The following is a 26,543-nucleotide window of genomic DNA, read 5'->3' as shown; positions in this document are numbered from 1 at the left end:
TAAGTACAGATAGTATTGCAGAAATGGACAGAAGATGGCAGCAAGAAACCAATAAACAAAATACCCTTAGACAATGACACAAATACATGGAATATATTGTTATGCTTACTCCTCCCTCTAGGACTGTTTGTTTTTACCCAGTTTTGTTTTCTAATTGTGTCCAGTTGTAAAGCGCAGCGGAATTTGCTGCGCTATATAAGAAACTGTTAATAATAATAATAATAATTCCACTGCTAAAGTGGTCTGTTATAGGGACTTGTGGTATATATCAAGCCATCACTAGATGGCAGTAAACATTCAACAGTTGAAAAATATAATAGTTATACTAGACTAGAGTGATGTATAATATAAATAAAAAAACTGTCATATATTGAGTCGACACTAGATGGCAGTTAACGGTCAACAATGGGAAAATGTAAGAGACCGATTACACACACAGTAGAGGTAACAGGAACATAAATAGTGTACCATATAATGTATGACGTGAAAAATAAGGTGAGTACTGTATATAAACTGTTATGAACACAATCCTATTAACCCAGTGGATGGTGCAGATTGTCCTTAAAATACCGTGTACCAAAGAGAGCGTCTCCAGTGATGGAAGTGAGCTCTACAATGTGGAAACAGGGTGTTTGTCCTGATGTTCTGATCACCATAGACTTTGTGCAGTTTATCAGCATGTAATACATCAAAGTAATGGAAAACCCGGAGGTGGAATCGGGCGCTTTAGGGCGAGTTTTTCTAATGCAGCTGCTAAATGTAGATACTAGTCAAACCTACTAACACATCAAATACACACAAAAAGTAGCAGCGCTGAATAAACTGAATGGATGGATGAGTGAATGAACAGTTAAAAGTATTTAATAATAGTTTAAAAACATAAAAAGAGAAAGGCTGCCATAATCACCAATTACAAAGATCTACACCCTCCCCTCCTTGGTTAGGAATGGGAAACAAGCACTAGGGGACTCTCAAGCACAATTTCGCCTGGATAGGTAATACACACATTCACTGTTGGAGGTACAGTTCAAAGATTTGCAGCAGAACCTCAGCACGGATACTGAAAGTCCTCACCAGTCACACGGTGCCTTTAAACGGAAGTGGAAGTCCTGTCCTGATGTAAAGTGCAACGTCCCAAAGCAGTTTTAATGGTTTCCTTGGTCCAAAGTTTTGGAGGGGGTAGAGATGGCAATTGTGGTGATCCAAATGAAGCAGCAGGTAACACCAACGCGTTTCACTGCTCCTAGGCAGCTTTTTCAGCGATCAGCTAGGCGAGGCAAACACCCGTAGGGTGAAGCTGAAAGAGGGCAGCCGCCGAGTCCCACGATATCCCCACTGCAGCAGGTAGTGTCACCCCCGTCTCCCTCTACAGCAGGAAGGAAGCCCCACATGGCTCTACCGACAAAGCCAGACTCCGGAGATCTAAGTGTAGGTACCTCCGTCACCCACAAGAATCACATCAGCCTGCTCCCCAGTGTGTCAGGCAGGTGATTCGGACAGGCAGAGAAAGTTTTTGCATGCAGGGAAGGTAGGATGGAGACAGATTCCCTTTGTGGATGACGGAGTTGAATTAAAACGTGGCCATCTTAGATGCGCCACCCACCGGAAGTGATTCTATAATTCAATTCTGCAAACTAGAATCAGATTTGGGCATATTCCTGAAGGGCGTACCCACTGCATGCGTAGCGAGGATTGCTCCCTCCCCCCCCTACCCACATCACAAGTTCTAATCTGAGATAGTAAAAGAGACAACGATTTAAAGCAATGTTTTAGAAAATGTTATCTATATATGAAATTGCTATACAGACTGACAAATGAAAGTGAGTAAGTCCGTACATTGGAGAAATATTTATTTATTTCCCAAGAACAAGAGTGACGACTCGGTAACTCAACTGCAATGTATCTATGACCAGAATGCAATATGTACTTGTTTGTATCCACAACAATACATTGGGCCCAATGTAATGGCTTGCAAGATGGCCGGAGCTCCGAGACTCCGTACGAACTTGTACGTTTTTTTAAAGCAGCAAACGTTTACAAGGCAAAACCAACATGGTTTTGCCTTGTAAACGTTTGCTGCTTTAAAAAAACGTCTCGCTAGCCATTACATCCGGCCCATGGTGTCTATATTACAAAGAATATTACTCACCGGGTGTTTCAGTGTGCACAATTCATACAGCACGCATCCCAATGACCAAACATCCCTAAAACAAAGAGAGAACAGAAAACTAATGAAAATAAATTGAGGCAGCATGATGAGAGAAAGACCGGTCACCACCCACTTTTCATGACCTCATCTCTGTGTGCCAAAAAAACAAACCAGTCCATTTCTTATGACATACAGTATATTGCAGGGCTGACCTGGGTTCTGGCTGAAAGAGGTCGACCTGATAATAACCCAGATTAAATGTGCTGTGTGAAAGTGGGGTAGGAGCTGTGACCCGGTACCAACCCACACTGAAAAATCCAGGTTTTGGGGATTTTTGCATCTGAAAGTGGTATTACAGGACCTATGGCAGTTTAGATGGTAAAAAAACAACACTCATACAGATCTATATACTAAAAGGAAATATAAATGTACTTTGAGGAGAAATCGGTTGTTTTCGTTAGAGATAAGGCTCCTGTTACTTATAAAGGGCTAGCATCACTGGCGTATCTATAATGGGTGCAGTGTGTGCGGTGCACACGGGCTCCTGGGTCCAGAGGGGGCCCACACCGCACACACTGCACCCATTTCTTCTATACTTACCTTTCCGGCGTCCATCGGCGACAGTGTTTGGGCCCCCTCCTCTCCCGTAGCCATCACCGCCGCTGCTAGCGCACTGAGCGCTAGAGACTCTGGCACAGTGCCAGGGTCTACAGCGCATGCGCAGGACTCCGGAAAAATGGCGCAGCGCCCAGTCTCAGTGCTGAGAGCGCTAGCAGCGGTGGTGACGGCTACAGGAGAGGAGGGGGCCCACACATGGGTCCCCTCCTCTCTAGAAACGCCACTGGCTAGCACAACACTTTCACTGGTGATAGCCCCACTGGAGAAGATTCACAAAGTATCTCAGGGAACAGCGCTTGGGAAGCCTATTAAGAAGTATCTTGCTATTGCTGGCGCTATCGTAAGATGGAGATGGAGGGAATAATCAATTAAAAAAGATTCATTTACATTTCTATTTTGGAATTTTTGTAAAAAAGCCTGCTCCCACATTGCCAGATCAACTGAAGACGCGAAGTGGTAAGAGTACTCTTGCTGCTGCTGACCAGTATCACCCAGCTACTCTTTGATATTCTGTATGTAAATTGCATCAATAACTGATTTTCTGTTGCTGCAATAAACTGCAATGGAAAATCTGTGGTCATCGCAGCATAGTAGTAAATAGGTTCAATAACCTTGTGAATAGTAACTTACGTTTTGTTGTTATAAGGTCGGTTTTCACAGATCTCTGGCGATAGATAATAAGGTGTCCCTACGCATGTGCGTGCCAGCTCCATCGTGCTTTAGTGGAAATACCAAAAAGCAAAACCCATTAGTATTACAATTACTAACTTAGCAAATATAAAGAGCCATTTACAAAGTTCCAGAAATGCAGGCACAGAACATCACGGAGGGCTTCCTACATCAATTTTTGCAATAATACATTTGTACTGGAAAGCTGATGGCTTAGTACATCAAGATTGCATCAAATACGGGATGTAAACTTTGTATCTATCGGACGTGAGAAATTGGTGGTATTGAAGAATGTGGGTTAGTTGCAGTGACAACTATATTTGAATCAGTGGCTGCTCCAGTGTTGGGGCTGCAGTATAGTCCAAAATTCAAATAGGGGAGCCACACCAACTGCCAGTGTGTCCCGGACAGTGATGTCGGTTAGCATTTGGGGTGGCAGTGGGTGCTGCTTCCCTATTTGAATTTTGGACTGCGCTGCAGCCTAACCTCTGGAGCCACCAATGATTTTAATACAGAATATTCAAAAACAGTTGCCCTTAACCATAAAATGGTTTGATCTGTGCACGCCCATAAAGGAGGCAGAGTTCCAGCATTAGCCTGAACTTTCAACAGGGTGCTTTTTAAAGCGCAAATCACATTTATACAGCAGGTGTCATTCTGTACATGTACAAAACAAAATGAGAAAGTACAATATGTCATCTAACTATACATCTGTTTGTTTGTTTGTTTGTTTGTCTGATTGCAATAAATTCTGAAACCACTGAACTGAATGCAGTGCGGTTTTGACCATTGTGTTGGTAATTTTGCCAGGCAGGTTTTAGGCTAACTATCATCACAATTGGTCGTCAGGGGCTGTGGGTGGTAACTATATATATATATATATATATATATATATATATATATATATATATATATGACAGAAATCCCACATGATTGGACACACTGATTCCGAGCTGATCGCTCGCTAGCAGTTTGTAGCAGCCGTGCAAATGCATAGTTGCCGCCCACGGGGAGTGTATTTTCGCTTTGCAGGAGTGCGAACGCCTGTGCAGCAGAACGGCTGCAAACACATTTTGTGCAAAGCAAGACCAGCACTGTAGTTACTTATCCTGTGCGATGATTGCTGCGATGAGCGACACGGTAATGACGTCAGATACCCGCCCAGCAAACGCCCGGCCATGCCTGCATTTTTCCAAACACTCCCAGAAAACGGTCAGTTGACACCCAGAAATGCCCACTTCCTGTCAATCTCCTTGCGTTCGGCTATGCGATTGGAATTGTCGCTAGAACCAGTGCAAAACAACAAAGGACTTCGTACCCGTACGACGCGCGTGCGCATTGCGGTGCATACGCAGATTAGCCTTTTTTCACTGATCGCTACGCAGCAAACAACGGCAGCTAGCGATCAACTCGGAATGACCCCCTAAATCACATGACCGTGCATTATTTCCAAACAGTCGCACACCTTCCAGCATAACTGCATGACTCAGCTCCTTCCAACTGTCACCAAAACCTCATCACAAAGATACAGCTGTATTACTCCACAACTGTAAACACTAGCATCATTCACAGAATCACTACTCACAGAAAAGAAGAATATCACTGCCTCACTGACAGCAGCTCATCACTGCCTCACTGACAGCAGCACATCCTCGCCTCACTGACAGCAGCACATCACCACCTCACTGCAGCAGCACATCACCGCCTCACATCCTGCCTACACATTTCTGACAGAAAAATCTCTAAGATGTCACAATTACTAGGTAACTGGAAGGACCTCACCACATTTCACCCCTCCTCACCAAAGGTGACTGGTGCAATAATGATATGTTCAGAGAACATGAACAGGACTATTTTCCCTCCTATTCTGTATTTGTTTCCCCCTACATCATCTCACGTAGAACTATTTCACAACAGGCACCATTTTAAAAGATAGCTATACCAGTCTTGCGTGTACGATCATGCTCTTAAATATGCATGCCTTGTGTGGTTACACAATAAACACATTGGTTTATAGCATAGGTCTGCAAACTCGTTCCTCATTACCCCACACAGTGCATGTTTTGCAGGTCTCCTCACAGAATCGCAAGTGAAATAATTAACTCCACCTGTGGACCTTTTAAAATGTGTCTGTGAGTAATTAATACACCTGTGCACCTGCTGGGTTACCTGCAACACATGCACTGTGTGGGGTAATGAGGACCGAGTTTGCAGACCTATGGTTTATAGTATCTAACTAACCCTTATTAAGAATAATGGACTCTAGCACCTGGACTTTACATTTTTTTTTTATTTAATTTAGATTTTGAGTCACTGACTGGACAAATATTTTATGTATATACAGTATGTATGTATCTATCTGAGTAAAGGCGTGTACTGCATCTAGTATGCAATAAATGAGAGTACGCTGGACAAACTACATTTTCCAGCATAAGTATTCGCATACTACCCATGACCCATACCTCCCAACATAGCCCTCTCCAGGAGGGACAGAATGCTCTGCTTCTGGACTTTTGTCTTAATTTATGATTGCCTGCACCTGTGTTAAACAGGTTAATGGATAGGAAAAGGTGTTTCAGCACAGGTGATGGCAATCATACATTAAGAGGGAAGTCCAGGAGCAGACCATTCTGTCCCTCCTGGAGAGGGTCATGTTGGGAGGTATGCATGACCCAGTAAATAGTTATTAATGTGTGTTCCATGTGCCTACATTTCTTGCAGATTTATAAATGACTCCAATTACCAGTAATTCATCTAATTAGTATTTGCTTATAGTAGCTTTGCTTATGTACCCCTATGCAGTACATAAAACACAATGAATGGATTAAAGCTTACTTGTTCAACATTCTTGCTATGCCAAAGTCTCCCAGTTTGACCAACGTCCCATTACTGGTGAGAAATATATTCTGCAAGGCAAGGTAGATGACATGAGGATATGAAAGCAGCATCCTGCGGTGGATCGTCAGCTCATCTACCTCCAGCACATATTAATATAACTTGTACCTGTGCCTTAATGTCTCTGTGAAGGACTTTGCGATCATGGATGTGCTTCAGACCCAAAGATATCTGCACAAACCAGCTGAGGATCTGTAATGAGAATCCACAATCACTCTGGAAGATGTATTAGGTCCAGTAATGTCTACTGCGAGAATTACAAGTTTTGAACTTCAAACATGAAGAATTGTTGCACTGCTATGTCTATCGCTATAAATATTTCACAGCAGGAAGTCTATATAGTATACTGTAAAAATAGATGATGTTACTGTGTGATCTGAGTATGAAATCTGAGCAGAATATGCTGATATAGTTTCTGTTCTGTTTGAAAACCTTTAAGTAAATTAAACAAAAAGAATTGTGATATGGGTGAGGGGATTATTACCAGTTATTTATATATTCCGCAGCGCTTTACAGAGAATATTTGGCCTTCACATCAGTCCCTTCCCCAGTGGAGCTCACAATCTATATTCCCTAGCACATTTATACGCACACACATTAATACTAGGGTTAAGAAGCAGGCTGCACTTTCTATGAGCTCCCAGGGACCTGGGAGTTTTTACCACTTCAAATAGCCTCCTCAAGCCTGTTTTTCACATTGTATGCTCTGGCCAGCAATATCTATTACTGGTGCTAGCAGTGAGTTGGTGCTGCGGAGTCGGGGAGCCGGTTTCCTGGCTCCCGCGGATTGCGGCCTACTCACTGCCCTGAAGCCGGGGCCTCAATTTCAGCATACCTCCCAACTGTCCCGATTTTCGCGGGACAGTCCCGTTTTTTGGGGACTGTCCCGCTGTCCCACCCGCGGGCCGCAGTGTCCCGCGGTGGGGGGGTCAGTTGGGAGGCTCTGTCAATCGCTGCTCTGCTTAGCAGAGCAGCGGTGAATAGACGCTGTGCGCATGCGCACAGCGTCTATTCAGTGGAGTCAGAGGGAGAGGGAGCATGCCAGCAGCTCACAGAGCGCTGGGCATGCCCCCTCAGTGACGAAAATGGGGGCGTGGCTCGCGTTCGCGGGTCCTCCCGCGAAGCCACGCCCCCTTTTCATAGGCCACACCACTTTTTCGGGAACGCGCGCGGCTTCGCCGCGCAAGTGTCCCGCTCCACAGAACAGTAAAGTTGGGAGGTATGATTTCAGACCTTCCCCCCGCCGCGTGGTTAGCTTCCCCAGGACGCCTGAGGAAAATTCCTGGACCTTGCCCCCTGCCAGGAGCCCCCTCAAGCCTGCACAGCATACCTTACTGAGCAGCAGTGGCGTGCGGTGAGGTCAGTGGCTGGTGAGGCACTACCATAATGTCCGCCGATTCCGGACGATGACCCCTACCGCCACCAAGCCAATGCCCGCTACTGCCTCTGAGCCGATGTCCGCTGCCAACGCCAATGACTTACAAATTCGGCCACCATCAACTGACCCAGCCCTCCGCCACTAATTTGCATCTCAGTCCGATGCCGCCAATGCCCGCTGCCTGTCTGCTCATCATAAAATAAATAAAAATTAGTGTTTGGGACTGGGAAGGGAGTGGGAGGAGGACATGAATGCAATTTTTTTTTGTCCAGGGCTTCCATTAACTTGATGGAGAAGGGTCTGAATGGGTTAAAAAATGTAAAAAAAAAAAAAATGCGTGCGGTCCCCCCTCCTAAGTATAACCAGCCTCGGGCTCTTTGAACCGGGCCTGGTTGTTTAAATACTGGGGAAAAAATTGGACAGGGGTTCCCCGTATTTAGACAACCAGCACCGGGCTCTTAGTCCGGTCCTGGTTCCAAAAATACGGGGAACACAAGATGTAAGGGTTCCCTGTATTTTTAAAACCAGCATCGGGCTCCACTAGCCAGGGACATAATGCCACAGCCAGGGGACACATTTATGTAGGTCCCTGCGGCCGTGGCATTACCCCCCCAACTAGTCACCCCTGGCCGGGGTTCCCTGGAGGAATGGGGACCCCTTAAATCAAAGGGTCCACCCCCTCCAGGCACCCAAGGGCCAGGGGTGAAGCCCGAGGCTGTCCCCAGCACCCCTGGGCGGTGGGTGCCAGGCTGATAGCCATAAGTGTGTAAAAAAAGAATATTGTTTTTTGTTGTGGAACTACAAGGCCCAGCAAGCCTCCCCCGCTTACTGGTACTTGGAGAACCTCAAGTACCAGCATGCAGGGAAATAACTGTAGTTCTACAACAGCACCTGTAGTTCTACAACAGTAAAACTACCCAAATAAAAACACAACACACACACCGTGAAAGTGAAATTTTATTATAACACACGTACACACTCTCACATACTTACCTACATCCCACGCCGGTCACATCCACTTGTCCAGTAGAATCCAATAGGTGGTTCCTGTAAAAATGAGATAGAGATTACTTACCTACATCCCACGCCGGTCACGTCCACTTGTCCATGTAGAATCCAATAGGGGTACCTGTAAAAATGAGAGAGAGATTACTTACCTACATCCCACGCCGATCACGTCCACTTGTCCAGTAGAATCCAATACCTGTAAAACAAGTAATTGAGTCATAAAATCTTCAATCCACAGGAGGGGGAAAAAAAGAGAGAGACAGAGAGAGACTGAGACCGAGAGAGAGAGAGAGAGAGAGAGAGACCGTGGGCGGGATTTACTAAAGGGAAAATGCGGTAAAACACCAGTTTTACCGCATTTTCATATGTACTAACCCCCGACAGCCGCATTTTTGCCCCATAGGGTATCGCCATCTTTTTATGGCGATACCCTATAGAAGCCTATGGGATTCTAACCGCCGCCGCCCCGCACCGCTCACGACGACCGCCCTCCCCCCCCCGGCATACCAGTGTGCTGCTGCTGGTGCGGCCCCCCTCCTCCTTCTCCCCCGCAGCACAGCCTTGTCTCCTTCCGACTGCAGGGGGGAGGAGGAGGAGCCCGGGGACTTCCTGCGCACGTCACCTCCCGGGGCTGGGAGGTGACGGAGACCCCCACAGACAACATCGCGGGGGGCCTCCTATACCGCATTGCGATACTAATCATATGCGATTAGTATCGCTGCGGTAGTTGGCGAGGGGCGGCGATGTTTTATAGTACATCCCGCCCCGAGAGAGAGGCCGAGACCGAGAGGGAGAGAGAAAGAGACCAAGAGAGAGACCGACCTGCTGCTGCTGCGTGGACAGAGTCGGCGGAGGACAGGGTAGAGCCGTGGTGCCTGTCAGCAGGAGGGGGGGGGGTGCCGGAGGAGGACAGGGGAGAGCCACGGTGCCTGTCAGCGGGAGGAGAGGGAGGCCGCCGGAGGAGGACAGGGGAGATCCACGGTGCCTGTCAGTGGGAGGAGGTGGGGGGGGGGGGGGTGCGGAGGAGGACAGGGGAGAGCAGCGGTGCCTGTGTGTGTGGGGGGGGGGGGGCGGGAGGCCGCCGGAGGACAGGGGAGAGCCATGGTGCCTGTCAGCGGGAGGAGGGGGGGTGGGTGCCGGAGGAGGACAGGGGAGAGCAGCGGTGCCTGTCAGCGAGAGGAGGGGGGTGGGGGCCGGTGGAGGACAGGGGAGAGCTGCGGTGCCTGTCGGGGGGAGGAGGGGGGGTGGGGGCCGGAGGAGGACAGGGGAGAGCAGCGGTGCCTGTCAGCGGGTGGAGGGGGGGTGGGGGCCGGAGGAGGACAGGGGAGAGCAGCGGTGCCTGTCGGGGGGAGGAGGGGGGGCGGGGGCCGGAGGAGGACAGGGGAGAGCAGCGGTGCCTGTCGGGGGGGGGCGGGGGCCGGAGGAGGACAGGGGAGAGCTGCGGTGCCTGTCGGGGGGAGGAGGGGGGGTGGGGGCCGGAGGAGGACAAGGGAGAGCTGCGGTGCCTGTCGGGGGGAGGAGGGGGGGTGGGGGCCAGAGGAGGACAGGGGAGAGCAGCGGTGCCCTGTCAGCGGGAGGAGGGGGGGTGGGGGCCGGAGGAGGACAGGGGAGAGCAGCAGTGCCTGTCGGGGGGAGGAGGGGGGGCGGGGGCCGGAGGAGGACAGGGGAGAGCAGCAGTGCCTGTCGGGGGGAGGAGGGGGGGCGGGGGCCGGAGGAGGACAGGGGAGAGCTATCAGTGCCTCCCAAAGTAATTTCACTAACTACAAGAACTTGCATTACATAAAGAAGATACTTATGACACAGAATATGTGTCATAAGTGTCTTCTTTGTATTATTTTACTAATTAATCACAGGGGAGGCACTGCCTCCCCTGCCTCCCCTGACTGCACGTCCCTGCTGAGCAGCAGAAGTGACCCGGGACCTGACTGAAGCCGGGCCGGGTGCCCCGGAGCTCCGGCGGCGGCCATCTTTGTTTCTGGACGGCGGAGTGGGATCGGACGTGAACCCGGCGGAGGTGTCCAGCGGCGTTCGGGTGTGCTCAGCCCGGCGCCCCAGCCTGCATAAGGTGATCGCTCTCTCCTGCTTCCCCTCCTCACGAGCTGTGCGGGCGGCCGCTCCCTGCTGCTGCGGGCGGTCCGCCGGCGCGGCCACGGCCCCTCCTATTAGTGTTTAGTGGCTCTCTGGGGTTGCCCCCGCCCCGTACCCCTGGAGTCTCCCCCCGCTGCTCTGCTGATTCCACCGCAACCCACACAACACCTTCCCGCCCCCTGTGGCGATTATTGTCAGCTTGGCCGCGGCCCCTAACCCCCCCCCCCCCGGTCTGAATCCAGCGACTCTTGGGGTTGCCCCACGTGCCCCTAGGGTCTCCCCCCGCAGCCCCGCTGATTTCTCCTCACCCCGCACAGCATCTTCCCGCCTGTGGCGAACACTGTCTGGCTGGGGGCCTTTCGGCTACGGCCCTCGGTCTAACCCACATTTCACCCCTCCGGGCACTGATAAGGTCCCATCCGGATCTGCATATGCCGGAATTGCGGGGGTCCTTCTGCTTTGCCCCGTGCAGGGCTGATCACATGGGACTTTGCAGACAGGATTTGCCCACCGTCCACCCTTGCTTCCAGCTGCCAGGTGCCTCCTCCATTTCCCCCCCTCAACTGATTGGCGTGCCGTCCCCTCTCGGGGCTCCCTGCAATTTTGCTACAACCTGACGGCATTGCTGCCTCATGCGGTGATGCTCCGCTTTGTGCTCTTGTTCTCTACTATCTTGCTTGGAGCCATCTGATGGCCATCTGAGCCAGGTCATGGGGGGTGACCGCTCCCCAGGAGCTATGCTGTTATATGTATCTTACTGATCCTGACACATCCTGAGCTAATTGCAAACATCCTCCTGCAGTCCCCCCCCCCCCCCGGAGTATGGGGCGTACCTCGAAATCCTCTAGACGGAGCAGTAACAACCAACCTCGAAAAGTCACGAGGTCTCAAACGGACCTGAGGCCCTTTCTACATCTTACGACCTCCTTGCAGATGGAAAACCATTCCTCTCCCCGCCCTCCGACATCTCCTTCTGCCTCCTCGATCTCGAATCCGGCTGACGATATGGCCGACTCGGCGTCAGCAGGCGGCCATGATCTCCAGGAAATCCTGACCTTCATGAGGTCCCTTCCCACCAAGCAAGACCTTCAAGATACCATTAGGTCTGAGCTTGCCTCCATTAAAAGCGAGATCTCACATCTGTCCGATCGCTTGGTGAATCTGGAAGAAGACCAAGAGGCTAGCATTTCCTGTATGTCCTTGATGAGAGACTCCATCCTTGCTCAATCCAAGGAAATCCGTGCCTTACAGTCCAGAATGACGGATATCGATAACAGGGGCAGACGGAATAACATCCGCGTCTGTGGCCTTCCGGAGGACGTCCCCCAGTCCGGATTAGTGGACGCTCTGACCAAGATATTTAACAAACTCTTGAATAAGGACTCAGACAACGTTATCACTTTTGATAGAGCCCATAGAGCCCTCAGGCCGAGAGGCCTCTCCACTGACCGACCCCGTGACGTTATTTGCCGGCTCCATTATTTCGCCCAGAAAGAGGAAATTATGTCCACAGCCCCTCAATTGGACAGTATCGACTTCAATGGCTCTGAAATAAGCCTCTATCAAGATCTTTCCTGGTACACGCTCCAACAACGGAAATCCTTGAAACCCCTAACAGACGAATTACGAAAACGTCAACTACGTTATCGTTGGGGTTTCCCTTTTAACCTCCAAGCCTGTCCCTCTGGAAAATGGTACGCCCTGTCCTCCCACGCGGACCTCTCCTCGTTCTGCTCTTCACTGGGTCTGCCTCTGTTGGTCATTCCGGACTGGGAGTTTCCCCTCCCTGATCTTCCTCTCCCTAAATGAGCTCCTAGCTCACAGCCATGGCACGAGGTTCGGGGCGCCAAGAAAAGAGCCCAGTTGACTGCTTCTCCCTCCAAGATGGACTTGCTGTGAAGAACCCCTCTGAATGATCTTGTTGTCCCTGCTTGTTCTACACTTCTAGGGAGGGTATTCTTTTTCCCTTTTTTTGGAGAGTTTTCACATATGCCTTGTGTTCAATTTCTAGCTACTAACGTATGTTCCTGATAATTGTTTAACTTGTTTGCTTATACAGCCGCTGGGTGGTAGGGGTTGTGGATTTTCTGTTGCCCTTATCGCCCACCGGCTATCCCTTTTATTGCAGGTTTTCTCCTTTCTTTTTGTGTCAGTTCCAGACATGTTTTTCACTATGGTTCCTGTTGCGGTTCACTCCCGCTTCCCCCCATTAAACCCGCCTTTGGCTACATGCCGGTAGGGAGGCTGACGATGTTACGGTTCAGTCTCTCTCCTGCGGGTCGTCTGCTGATGTTATTACATTGTTATTGTTTTTATTTCTTCTTTGTCTCTTTTTCCATGCTTGCTCTTCCTTCTCCCTCTCCTCTTTCTGTCCACTTCCAGATATATGGGAATTCGTTTTACTTCACCCCACCATGAGTTCCCCGGGGAAGATTAAAGTGCTGTCCCTCAACGCGCATGGTCTCAACACGCCAGAGAAGAGATCTAGCCTTCTACATCTACTGAGATCTGAAAGAGCGGATGTTGCACTAATACAGGAGACCCATTTTAAGGTTGGAATTCGTAACCCTACTCTTACGAATCGCTACTTCCCCACAACATACTATAGTAACACCCCAGGTAGAAAATCCAAGGGAGTGGCTATTGTCTTCTCCAGAGACTTGCACGTTTCTGACGTGTCCGTACACTGGGTGGTACCAGGTAGGCTCCTCCTCTTGACTTGTTCAATCTTTGAGCGACTGTTCACTTTTGCAGCGATTTATGCCCCAAACCAGGCCCAATTGTCTTTCTTCAATTCCCATCTCCCGAGGTTGGACTCTTTATTCCAGGGCGTCACTGTTTTGGGTGGGGACTTCAACTGGACGTTAGACCCCAGCTTGGACACGTCGTCCCAAACCTCTAGATTTATTGCATCCAAGTATCGTCGTGTCAAACGCTTACTCCACACGCAGTTAGCTGACTCTTGGAGGACCCATAACCCCTCAGGACGTGACTACTCCTTCTATTCACACCCCCACCGGGTTTACTCCCGTATTGACTACTTGTTCCTTAGCCATAGACACCTCCCGCTTCTCATAGACGCCACCATTGGCTCTATCACATGGTCGGACCACGCTCCGGTGACTTTGACTTTAGACCGCCCCCACGGTCCCCATAAACAATGGACCTGGAGCAGAGCCGGCCATAGGCATAGGCAAACTAGGCAATTGCCTAGGGCATTTGATATGCCTAGGGGCATCAGCAGCTTCTGCTGATTAAAATGATATGCAGCATGCCTATATTCTGTGTGTAGCATTTCATATGCAGATACAGCCACAGACTTACACAGTATATAGGCATGCTGCATATCATTTTAATCAGCAGAAGCTGCTTGTTCATCCTAGCCACATAGCAATGAAAATAAGATGCATTTTCATAAAATAAAATAAAAAGTGTGCTCGGCATTAGCATTGAGGCAAGATTTATGAGGACACATCTGTATCCAAGCAGAGGCAGAGGTTACAATGTTAGTGGCAGTGTGAGTGCTGTGTGCATATGAGTGGGTTGGTTGTGCAGTAGTGTTCGGAATATGTGTAAGGAGCATTATGTGTGTAAAACTGCATTAATAATGTGCAACATATGTGTAAGGGGCACTATGTGTGTCATTATGTGTATAAGGGCATTAATAATGTGCGGCATATGTGTAACAGGGTACTACTGTATGTGTGTCATTATGTGTATAGGGGCACTAATAATGTGTAGAGGGGACTATGTGTCATTATGTGTATAAGGGCATTAATAATGTGTGGCATATGTGTAAGGGACATTATGTGTAAAAGGCCATTAATAAAGGTTGTCATAATGTGTAAGGCGCATTATGTTTATAAGGACATTAATAAGGTGTCTCATATGTGTAAGGAGCATTACTGTATGTAATTATGTGTATAACTGCATTACTAATGTGTGGCATTATGTGTATAAGGTGCTCTACTATGTGGCGTTGCGTATAGAAAGGGCACTACTGTGTCGTCTAATGTGAATAAAGAGTAATAGGGTATGGTGGAATGTGAATAAGGAGCAATTCAGTGTGATGTAATGTGAATAAGGGGCACTACTGTGAGGAGTAACGTGTATAAGGTAAAGTGATACTACTGTGGGATGTAATATGAATTATGGACACTATCGCATGATCAAATGTGAATAAAGTTGCAGTACTGTTTGGCGTAATTGGAATTGGGGTTACTATTGTGTGGCCATGCCCCTTGCCAGCAAAAACACACCCCTTTTTGGGCTGTGCACCAAATGTGTGAACTGTTCCTATTTAAAATATAGGGGGTCCAAACACCAAAATAGGGACTGCTATGCGTGAGGGGTGATGGTGCTGGGAAAGAGGGGCAAGGTCAGAGGCGGAACCAGCGGTGGTGCCAGGGGGCACCATCCAAAATCTTGCCTAGGGCATCATATTGGTTAGGGCCGGCTCTGACCTGGAGACTTAACGAGTCTCTTCTTTACGATACACTTTGTAGAGAGGCCTTAGACAAGACTCTGGAAGATTACATTGCCACGAATGTTACAGATGATGTCTCCCACCTAACTGTGTGGGAAGCACATAAATGTGTACTCTGCGGCAAATTGATACAATTAGGCACTTACAAAAAGAAACAGAGGCAAGCCCTGATCTCCGGTCTTCTACTTAAGATCCACGCCCTCAAGACCTCCCACAAGGCATCACTATCGGATGAGACCCTTGTGGAGTTGTCGGAAGCCCGTTCACAACTGAACAAACTCCTCTCTGACAATATAATCCATTCCATCCGTAAATGTAAACGGAAATATTATCAATGGGGCAATAAACCTGGGCGAGTCCTGGCTCATGCGCTACGTACACAACACTCGGCTTCGTTCATTAGCACAGTGAAGGACGACAGAGGAATCCCCAAATTCCAATCACCTGAGATTGGGGCTTGCTTTGCACAATTTTATGCCTTGCTATACAACCTAGAGAATGCTCCCTCAGATGCAGACCCCCATTCTTCACTCAAAAAAATAAGGGACTAACTGAAGTCCATAGACTATCCTGTTCTCCTGCCCTCGAAGCTCGATTTACTAGAAGCCCCTTTCACTGCCCAAGAACTAGATCAGGCCATCTCCTCTACGCCATCAGGAAAAAGCCCGGGCCCTGACGGATTCACTAAAGCATACTACAAGGTGTTTAAGGATAAGCTGATCCCCTTACTCCTTCGAGCGTTTAACTCAATTGCATCTGGTTCTCATTTCTCCTGTGATTCTCTGGAGGCCCATGTCTCGGTGATACCGAAGCAGGGCAAAGACCCTTCGGTCAGCTCTAGCTATAGACCCATTTCTCTCCTAAATGTGGATCTCAAACTCTATGCTAAGATTTTGGCAAATAGATTAGGTGCGTTAGTCCCTCTCTTAGTTCACAACAACCAGGTAGGATTTGTTGTTGGCCGGGAGGCTAAAGATAACACAACCAAAATCCTCAACCTCATCCATTTAGCATCCCACAGTTCTACCCCTACTATGTTACTATCTACCGATGCCGAAAAGGCATTTGATAGGGTCAGTTGGAAATTTCTGAAATCACTTTTGGAGCATATAGGCTTAGGTCCCAATGCACTTACTTGGATATTGGCCCTTTATGACTCTCCGACGGCGAAGGTGCGCATTAATGGCACCTTATCTGTCCCATTTACCATAAGCAACGGCACTAGGCAAGGCTGCCCATTATCTCCATTGATCTTTGTGCTTTGTATTGAAGCGTTGGCTAGAGCTATCCGGGCTAAACATGCCATCAGAGGTTTTCCCGTGGGAGACGGTGAATATAAGTTAGCCCTATTTGCCGACGACCTTTTAGCCATAGTATCCCATCCCACTGACTCTCTACCGCACCTAATGAAGGAACTTGACCTCTTTGGACAGCTTTCTAATTTCAAAATTAATTATTCTAAATCCAGCGCTCTTAATATTTCCGCCCCTGCAGAATCCGTTACGGCCCTTAAATGTTCTTTCCCTTTCTTATGGCACTCGTCTCATATAACTTATCTCGGTGTTAAGCTGTCCGCTAACGAGTCCCAGTTGTTCCTGCTGAATTATTTACCTCTTCTACAAACGATTCGGAATGACTACTCTAGATGGAATATAAAGTACCTATCCTGGTTTGGGAGGATAAATATAGTTAAGATGAACACCCTCCCTAAATTATTGTATGTAATGCAGGCCCTCCCCAACCGCATCCCAGAATCCTGGTTCCGATCTGTTTCACTTTTGATCCAGCAGTTTGTCTGGCAGAGGAAGAGACCCAGGCTTAAACGTTCCCAGCTAACTAAATCAATTAAGAATGGCGACCTCCAACTTCCTGATATAAAATGTTATTACCATGCCATTCTTTTGAGTAGAATTATAGATTGGACAAGAAATCGCAAACATAAACAATGTACGTGCAGCAATTCCCGGAGATATTCCCCTGGCTCCCCTCCTTCCCAAAATTGCCTCTCCCCCATCCTACTATAACTCCCACACTAGCCGCCTGGAAATCGCTAAGGGAACTTCCTTATATCTCTTCCAAGTTTGGCCCCTTGACCTCCTTTCTAGCCAACCCTGATTTTGTTCCGGGTGTTAACCCCGCCCACTTCTTACGTTGGGCTGTGGCGGGACTGTTCAGGGTCGGTCAGATGGTATCACCGACTGGAGTTAAACAATTCTCAGATTTGAGGGAGAAGTGGGATGTCCCCCAGCAGGACTTTTGGAAATTCCTACAAATACGACACTTCCTGGCGACTTGCCATAGACTTAGGAGTGCCGCTAGAGAATTGACTCTATTTGAGAAACTCTGTGTTGCTGTCCTTGACCCGACCCACGCCATATCCACCTTGTACAAAATTGTTTGCCATTTCCGACCTCTCGCTACTCCATCCTTTGCTGTGGCTTGGGAAAGGGACTTGAGCATTTCCCTGTCTCCTAAAGATTGGGAAAATATTTTCTTGAAAACCCACACGAGTTCTGTTTGTGTCCAGATCAGGGAGACTCAATATAAAGTGGTGACACGGTGATACCAACATCCCTCCCTCCTCCATGCTATGTATCCCTCCTCGTCGGCCCACTGCTGGCGATGCTCTTCCCCATCAGGCACCCTTCTACATATTTGGTGGACATGCCCTCTGATCCAACCCTTTTGGCGGGAGGTTGTACACATCTCCCAGGTTATTCTTAAGATTCAAATCCCGCAAGAGCCAGCATTCTGGCTTATTAATCACTCCAATATTCCAGTGTCCCGACATAAACATTCCTTGTTGCGACACTTAAGTAATGCAGCGCGTGCTGTAATCCCAGCCATGTGGAGGTCCCACCTCCCTCCTACGAGTCGTGCTTGGTTCACTAAATTAGACTACTTCATGAGAATGGAGGACTTGTTTCTCTCATCGATAGGCAAGTCTCGTGAATTTAATTCCATGAAGTCCCCCTGGCTAGAATACAAGGCTTCCCGGGCCTACATGGCCACTCCCTTGGAGAGCAGTTAGTTTCCACTTTCCCTATTTCTCTGTCTCATATTGCTTTCTAAGTGGTACCTCTTACTTCTCTTACCCCCCCCCCCCTTTTTCTCTTCCCCTTTCTCTCTTTTTCTTCCTTCCTTCTGCCTCTGGCTTCTATCCCTGATACCTATCAGCTTTCCGGTTTTGCTTCTCTTTTCATTGCAGCCCTTACGCAGACATAGCAAGATGCTCCTGCGTTATCTCATTAGAGTACCTCTTGCTCCTCGGATGTTCTGCTCTAATTGCCTACCCACAGGATATATATATTGCCTCTGTTGGCCTCACTCTTTTCTGCTGGTTTGCTACCCTTCTATCAGGCATTTGTACAATCAGATGTGTGTAGTAACTTCATTCGTACAGGTGTTTCTATTTTTGTAATTATATTTGTGTCTTTTTTTTCTTTGTTCATGTCCTTTTAAAATCCTTAATAAAAACTGATTAAACAAAAAAAATACTAGGGTTAATTTGTCAGAAACCAATTAACCTACCAGTATATTTTTTGGATTGTGTGAGGAAACCAGAGTACCCGGAGGAAACCCACGCAAGCACGGGGAGAAAATACAAACTCCACACCGTTAGGCCCATGGTGGGAATTTAACCCATGACCTCAGTGCTGTGAGGCAGTAATGCTAACCATTACATCGTCCGTACTGCCCAATGTATCAAACCACTTTTAACGCCCTTGAAGGTTTGATACGTCTGGCCCCTTTAGTATTTACAGTATTTCTCTTCTCTGCAATAAGTGCTACAGACAGCTGGTTGTGAAATCATCAGGTCAGTGTTGTCAGTGTTATCAACCTGACATATTATACAGCTGCCCGCACACATTGTGATGTGGTCGCTGTTCAATGAATAGATCACTCATCAATGTGGCCACACAGTGCTCTGCATTGCAGGGTGAAACAATGACCTCAACCCAGCAAGAGTTGAGCTGGAGATTGTTGACCCAAGCTGGAGTGGGAGGGACAAACAGAAGTTAGAGGCCTATGGTATCATAGCACCAGCTGCATATTTATAAGCAAACTCTTTAGCCTGGTTCCCCTCTACTCAACTCCTGCCAGGCAGTTCACACAACTGTCTGGTGTATCGCTAGTATGACTGAGGTGTAAATGTAAAGAGTGGAGAAAACGCAAAAGAAAAGGTTATTCCCACTTCTCTAAATGCATGATCAGCCAGGCTATGGAGAAATCAGAGAGTTCTCCACCAGTGCCTTCTTCTTCTGTTAATAACGCAATAGCCAGCTACAGTGGCAAAGTATCATGGCCACTTACGAAGCGTAAAAAAAGATCCCACTAACTAGCAGTGCCATCTGAGGTTACTCAACCATCCCCGCTGCTGCCTCCAAATGCTCCTCAGGCTTGCACCGTTGGTTCTGAATGAAATCTTGCGGTTTTTGTGAGATCTTGCACATGTGCAACTGCTGGGAGTAATTCCGTTCAGGCAGCACAGAGATCACCAGATAGGCGAGTCACGGAACATTTCTCCAGTGACTCTTTCGGGTAGATGTATCAAACCTTGGTGAGAGATAAAGTACCAACCAATTAGCGTCTAACTGCCATGTTACAGTCTGTGTTTGAAAAATGACAGTTATGAGCTAATTGGTTGGTACTTTGGGGTTTATGTAGTAAGCCTGGGAGAGAGATAAAGTAGAGAGAGATAAACTACCAACCAACCAGCTCCTAACTGCCATGTTAAAGGCTGTGTTTAAAAAATTACAGTTAGGAGCCGATTGGTTGGTGCTTTATCTCTCTCCACTTTATCACTCTCCAAGACTTAGTAAATAGACACCTACATCTATCTCCACTTTATCTCTCTCCAAGCTTTGATACATCTCCCCCTATGTAATACAATTCAGAGCTGAGACATCCGGCATCACTGCCATAAGTGGTGATGTAGGATATATCTTAGTGCTGAGAAAACGAGCATGCTAAAACATCGATCCCTTATTCTTCTAAATCATTTTTCAACTCACTCCAATAATCGGGGATATTCAACAAACCTAAACAAGAAAAGTGGAGAAGTTGCCCATAGCAACTAATCAGATTGTAACTACCATTTTATAGAATGTACTGAATAAATTACTCCTAGAATGTGATTGGATGCTATGAGCAACCTCTCCACGTTTCCGCTGTAGAAGGTTTCATAAACCTCCACCTTATTCCTGGATGGCAACCAGACAAGCCTCGACGGTATGATCAAAGTGACCAGCAAAAGCACACTTTTGTAGCATAAGAAATTATTAAACCAAATATTAATATTTCAGCAGAAACTGTGTCTACCTGGTCTTCATCAAAGAGAACGCCTCGCTGCTTGCCTATCCTGTTCATCAGATCTCCGCAATCACAATACTCCATCACAATGTACAGATTGTTCTTCTCTGGAATTAAAAAGTTTGTTTTAGGAAAATACACAGAGTGACATGAAGTAATTGTTGTCCTGAAAAGGTCTACAGTGACCTGTAGTAGTCAGTTAGGTCCTTGCTTTCATTTTTAAAATGGCACTAGACAATTACATATTCTGATTGGTCGTTACGGACTGTGGCACATTTTCTGTGTGCTAATTCTTGTACAGATCTGTCCACATACACCTTTCCTAATGGCTAGCCATATGGCATAATTGGGCACGCCTTTTTTAACGCTGTAACTTAGCCACGCCTTGTGTTTTTTCTTAAAAGTTTCTACTTTCATTTGCTACTTTATTCAAATTCTTTCGCATTTGTTTTAAATCCAGCCGCTACTCACGGAGGAGCAGCTTAGCCGTGTTATGCATGTTGTGCCAAATGAAGCAAAAAGGGAAGGTGTATGTGGACACATCTGTATATGTCCCCTATTGGTTCCACTTGAAAGGCAGCCATTTTGAATACTTATTTTTGCCTCTGTCAGCTGAGAGATATAACCTTCTATAGATGTAGAAGACAATATAAGGGAATTAAGAATATCTGGGATAAACATATTCCTATCCTAATAATGGCCCTCATTCCGAGTTGTTCGCTCGCTAGCTGCTTCTAGCAGCATTGCACACGCTAGGCCGCCGCCCTCTGGGAGTGTATCTTAGTTTAGCAGAATAGCGAACGAAAGATTAGCAGATTTGCGAATAGAAATTTCTTAGCAGTTTCTAAGTAGCTCCAGACTTACTCAGCCATTGCGATCAGTTCAGTCAGTTTACATCACCGCATAATCATTCACCTCAACCGCTTTCCATCAGGAAGTTTTTATTAATGTATACACTATCGCTGGATAAAGCTGTCCAATTATAAAGTTGTAGTCCAAGTCCCAGTACCCATTTGCGCTGATTATTTAATGTGGATGTACTACCACTGTATAGTCTGTATTGCTCTTACCCACGAGAAGCGTGTAGGTCAGCACTATGCTCAACCTCCCCAGTGAAAGAGTGGAGATAGAGCACAGCGCTGACCTACACGCTTATACGTGTATGTATAATTTACATTGTTGATTTTAATATATAATAAATGTATTAATTGTACTGCGCTCTCTTTTATATCTATACTTGTTCTTCATTTTGTAGACTAATTTCAGACTACTACTTGGGAGCTGCATATTTAATCTTTCTAAGTGATCAGCATGGTTATTAATTACACTATAATTGTTGTTTTTTTATTATTTTGCCTGAATTTTATACATACCGTATATACTTGAGTATAAGTCGACCCGAATATAAGCCGAGGCACCTAATTTTACCACAAAAACCTGGGAAAACGTATTGACTCGAGTATAAGCCTAGGGTGGGAAATGCAGCTCTAGCCGTACACAGCCCTCATACTGCCAGGTATGCCCTCATAGTGCCAGATATGCCCGCACAGTGCCAGATATGCCCCCACAGTGCCAGATATGCCCTCATACTGCCAGATATACCCCCACAGTTCCAGATATACCAACGTAGTGCCAGATATGCCCCACAGTGCCAGATATGCCCCCACGGTGCCAGATATGCTTTCATACTGCCAGATATGCCCCCTCAGTGCCACATATGCCCCCCCAAGTGCCAAATATGCTCCCCCAGTGCCAGTTACAACTTACCCTCCGCCGCTCCCGCACTGTTTTGTGAAGGAGAGACACGGAGAACAGTGCGCGCCTCTCCTGTGTCCCTCCTGCGTCTCCGGCGGCAGCGGCGTGTGTGTGTTAAATGACGTGCCGGTTCGTGAGCCAATCAGAGCTCACGAACGGGTACTTCATTTAATAGACCCGCCGCTGCCGCCGGAGATGCAGGAGGGACACAGGAGAGGCACGCGCTGTGCCCTCCGTGTTCCTCCTTCCCACTGACTCGAGTATAAGCCGAGGGGGCTTTTTCAGCACAAAAAAAAGTGCTGAAAAAGTCGGCTTATACTCGAGTATATATACAGTATGTGATACACTGTTTTGTGTTTTATATCTATATATGCAGAGGTGTAGCTAGGTGCCATGGTGCCCGGAGCAAGGGTATGTTTTGGGCGCCCCCCTCCCCTGTATTATGGGCCTTGCCAACATGTGGTGGCAGGTTACATTTGAAAATAAAAAATATTTAAAAATCCTAAAATGGTAACAAGGCCAGTTCTAGACCTTGTAGAGCTCAGTAATGCGAAAGTTTCCTTTGGGCGCCTCCATGTTTAAAATATGGACAGTGCGTGCCAAAGGCATGTAATGAAAATATAGGGGCGCAGCTTCACGGGAAGGGCTGTGGCCACATAGTAGTATCAATTCACATTACACCGCACAGTAGTGTCTGTTATTTATGTTACACCACACAGTAGAGTCATTTATACACGTTACACCACAGTAGAGCTGCTTATACACATTACACCACAGTAGAGCCACTTATATAAGTTATGCCACACAATAGAGCTGCTTATATAAGTTATGCCACAGTAGAGCCACTTATACAAGTTATGCCACGCAGTAGAGCCGCTTATACACATTATGCCACACAGTAGAGCTGCTTATACACGTTACACAACAGAAGAGCTGCTTATACACGTTACACAACAGTAGAGCTGCTTATACACGTTACACAACAGAAGAGCTGCTTATACACGTTACACCACAGTAGAGCCACTTATACACATTATGCCACAGTAGAGCCCCTTATAAATGTTACACCATGGTAGAGCACCTTATACATGTTATGCCATAGTTGAGCTCCACATAAACATTACACGACAGTAGAGCCGCTATGGAATTAGCTGTATTTAACTATTTACTTGTTTAATTCAAATTAATAAAAAATAATAATAATCATTTTATTTACAGTATATAGTGCTCTTTCTCCAATAGGGGTGTCACTCAATATCCCGGCTGTCAGGATCCCAGTGCTCAGCATACCGGCGCCGGGATCCCGACCACAGGGATACCGACAACTATTTTCCCTCTTGGGGTATCCACGACACCCCTGGAGGGAGAATAAATACACTGTGCCCGCAGCGTGGCGAGCGCAGCGAGCCCGTACGGGGCTCTTCTGTGCTCGCCCTGATGCCGGCATTCTGGTGGTCGAGTATGCTGGTATGCTGGGTGCCAGGATCCCGAAAGCCGGGCAAGTGTAGTAGACCCCTCCAATAGTACTTAAGGCACTTAATTAAAAACAGTATTTCTCTGACGTCCTAGTGGATGCTGGGAACTCCGTAAGGACCATGGGGAATAGCGCCTCCGCAGGAGACTGGGCACAAAAGTAAAGCTTTAGGACTACCTGGTGTGCACTGGCTCCTCCCCCTATGACCCTCCTCCAAGCCTCAGTTAGATTTTTGTGCCCGGCCGAGAAGGGTGCACACTAGAGGCTCTCCTGAGCTACTTAGTGAAAGTTTAGTTTTAGGTTTTTTATTTTCAGTGAGACCTGCTGGCAACAGGCTCACTGCATCGAGGGACTAAGGGGAGAAGAAGCGAACTCACCTGCGTGCAGAGTGGATTGGGCTTCTTAGGCTACTGGACACCATTAGCTCCAGAGGGACCGAACACAGGCCCAGCCTCGGAGCTCGGTCCCAGAGCCGCGCCGCCGGCCCCCTTACAGAGCCAGAAGCAAGAAGAGGTCCGGAAAAATCGGCGGCAGAAGACATCAGTCTTCAACAAGGTAGCGCACAGCACTGCAGCTGTGCGCCATTGTTACTCAGGCACACTTCACACTTCGGTCACTGAGGGTGCAGGGCGCTAGGGGGGGGCGCCCTGAGCAGCAATGTAAACACCTTGGCTGGCATAAATACACCACATTTAACCCCCAGGGCTATATGGATGTATTTTAACCCCTGCCAGAACTCACCAAAAAGCGGGAGAAAAGGCCGCCGAGAAGGGGGCGGAGCCTATCTCCTCAGCACACGGGCGCCATTTTCCATCACAGCTCCGCTGGAAGGACGTCTCCCTGACTCTCCCCTGCAGTCCTGCACTACAGAAAAGGGTAAAAAAGAGAGGGGGGCACTAATTTGGCGCAGTTTTGATACTAACAGCAGCTATAAAGGGAAAAGCACATTTTATAGTGGTATTCCTGTCTATATATAGCGCTCTGGTGTGTGCTGGCATACTCTCCCTCTGTCTCCCCAAAGGGCTAGTGGGGTCCTGTCCTCTATCAGAGCATTCCCTGTGTGTGTGCGGTGTGTCGGTACGATTGTGTCGACATGTTTGAGGAGGAAAATGAGATGGAGGCGGAGCAATTGCCTATTATAGAGTTGTCACCCCCAAGGGAGTCGACACCTGAGTGGATGAGCTTATGGAAGGAATTGCGTGACAGTGTCAGCTCTTTACGACAGACAGTTGACGACATGAGACAGCCGGCTACTCAGCTTGTGCCTGTCCAGGGGTCTCAAACGCCATCAGGGGCTTTAAAACGCCTGTTACCTCAAATGGCAGACACAGACACGGATACTGACTCCAGTGTCGATGATGAGGAGACAAACGTGACTTCCACTAGGGCCACACGTTACATGATTGAAGCAATGAAAAATGTATTGCATATCTCTGATAATACAAGTACCACTAAAAAGGGTATTATGTTTGGTGAGAAAAAACTGCATGTAGTTTTTCCTGTATCCGAGGAATTAAATGAAGTGTGTGATGAGGCGTGGGTTTCCCCCGATAAAAAACTGATAATTCCTAAAAGGTTATTGGCATCGTACCCTTTCCCGCCAGAGGATAGGGCACGTTGGGAAACACCCCCTAGGGTGGATAAAGCGCTCACACGCTTGTCTAAACAGGTAGCACTACCCTCTCCTGATACGGCCGCCCTAAAGGAACCTGCCGATAGAAAGCTGGAGAATATCCTAAAATGTATATACACTCACACGGGTGTTATACTGCGACCAGCAATCGCCTCAGCCTGGATGTGCAGTGCGGGCCTGGCGTGGTCGGATTCCCTGACTGAAAATATTGATACCCTAGATAGGGACAGTATATTACTGACTATAGAGCATTTGAAGGATGCATTTCTATATATGCGTGATGCACAGAGGGATATTTGCAGACTGGCATCAAGAGTTAGCGCGCTGTCCATTTCTGCAAGAAGAGGTTTATGGACGCGGCAGTGGTCAGGTGATGCGGATTCTAAAAGGCACATGGAAGTATTGCCTTATAAGGGGGAGGAGTTATTTGGGGTAGGTCTATCAGACCTGGTAGCCACGGCAACTGCTGGAAAATCCACATTTTTACCCCAGGTAGCTTCTCAACCTAAGAAGACGCCGTATTATCAGGCGCAGTCCTTTCGGCCCCATAAGGGCAAGCGGGCAAAAGGCGCCTCATTTCTGCCCCGTGGCAGAGGGAGAGGAAAAAGGCTGCAACAAACAGCCAGTTCCCAGGAACAAAAGCCCTCTCCCGCCTCCGCAAAGTCCTCAGCATGACGCTGGGGCTTTACAAGCGGACTCAGGCACGGTGGGGGCCCGTCTCAAGAAGTTCAGTGCGCAGTGGGCTCGCAAGTGGACCCCTGGACCCCTGGATCCTTCAGGTGGTATCTCAGGGGTACAAATTGGAATTCGAGACGTCTTCCCCTCGCCGTTTTCTAAAGTCTGCTTTACCGACGTCTCCCTCAGACAGGGAGGCAGTATTGGAAGCCATTCACAAGCTATATTACCAGCAGGTGATAATCAAGGTACCCCTCCTACAACAGGGAAAGGGGTACTATTCCACACTATTTGTGGTACCGAAGCCGGACGGCTCGGTGAGACCAATTTTAAACCTAAAATCCTTGAACACTTACATACAAAGGTTCAAATTCAAGATGGAGTCACTCAGAGCAGTGATTG

The 26,543-nt window shown here is 47.8% G+C and overlaps 1 protein-coding gene across 5 annotated transcripts in view; it reads right to left on the bottom strand.

The window, feature by feature from the left end:
• Positions 1–26,543, bottom strand: part of NEK5 (NIMA related kinase 5) — a 129,990-nt gene that overhangs the window by 75,840 nt on the left and 27,607 nt on the right. For all 5 annotated transcript variants that reach the window (XM_063951938.1, XM_063951937.1, XM_063951939.1 and 2 more), the window contains exons 4-8: positions 20,614–20,711; positions 6,440–6,523; positions 6,272–6,342; positions 3,398–3,484; positions 2,150–2,204 (exon numbers count right to left, since the gene is read on the bottom strand). In XM_063951938.1, the coding sequence (XP_063808008.1) occupies positions 2,150–2,204; positions 3,398–3,484; positions 6,272–6,342; positions 6,440–6,523; positions 20,614–20,711 (395 nt within the window). The remainder of the gene's footprint in view (positions 1–2,149; positions 2,205–3,397; positions 3,485–6,271; positions 6,343–6,439; positions 6,524–20,613; positions 20,712–26,543) is intronic.

This window comes from Pseudophryne corroboree, chromosome 2 (genome assembly GCF_028390025.1).
Source record: "Pseudophryne corroboree isolate aPseCor3 chromosome 2, aPseCor3.hap2, whole genome shotgun sequence".
NCBI lineage: Eukaryota > Metazoa > Chordata > Amphibia > Anura > Myobatrachidae > Pseudophryne > Pseudophryne corroboree.
This window is presented reverse-complemented; position numbering and strand designations above follow the sequence as displayed.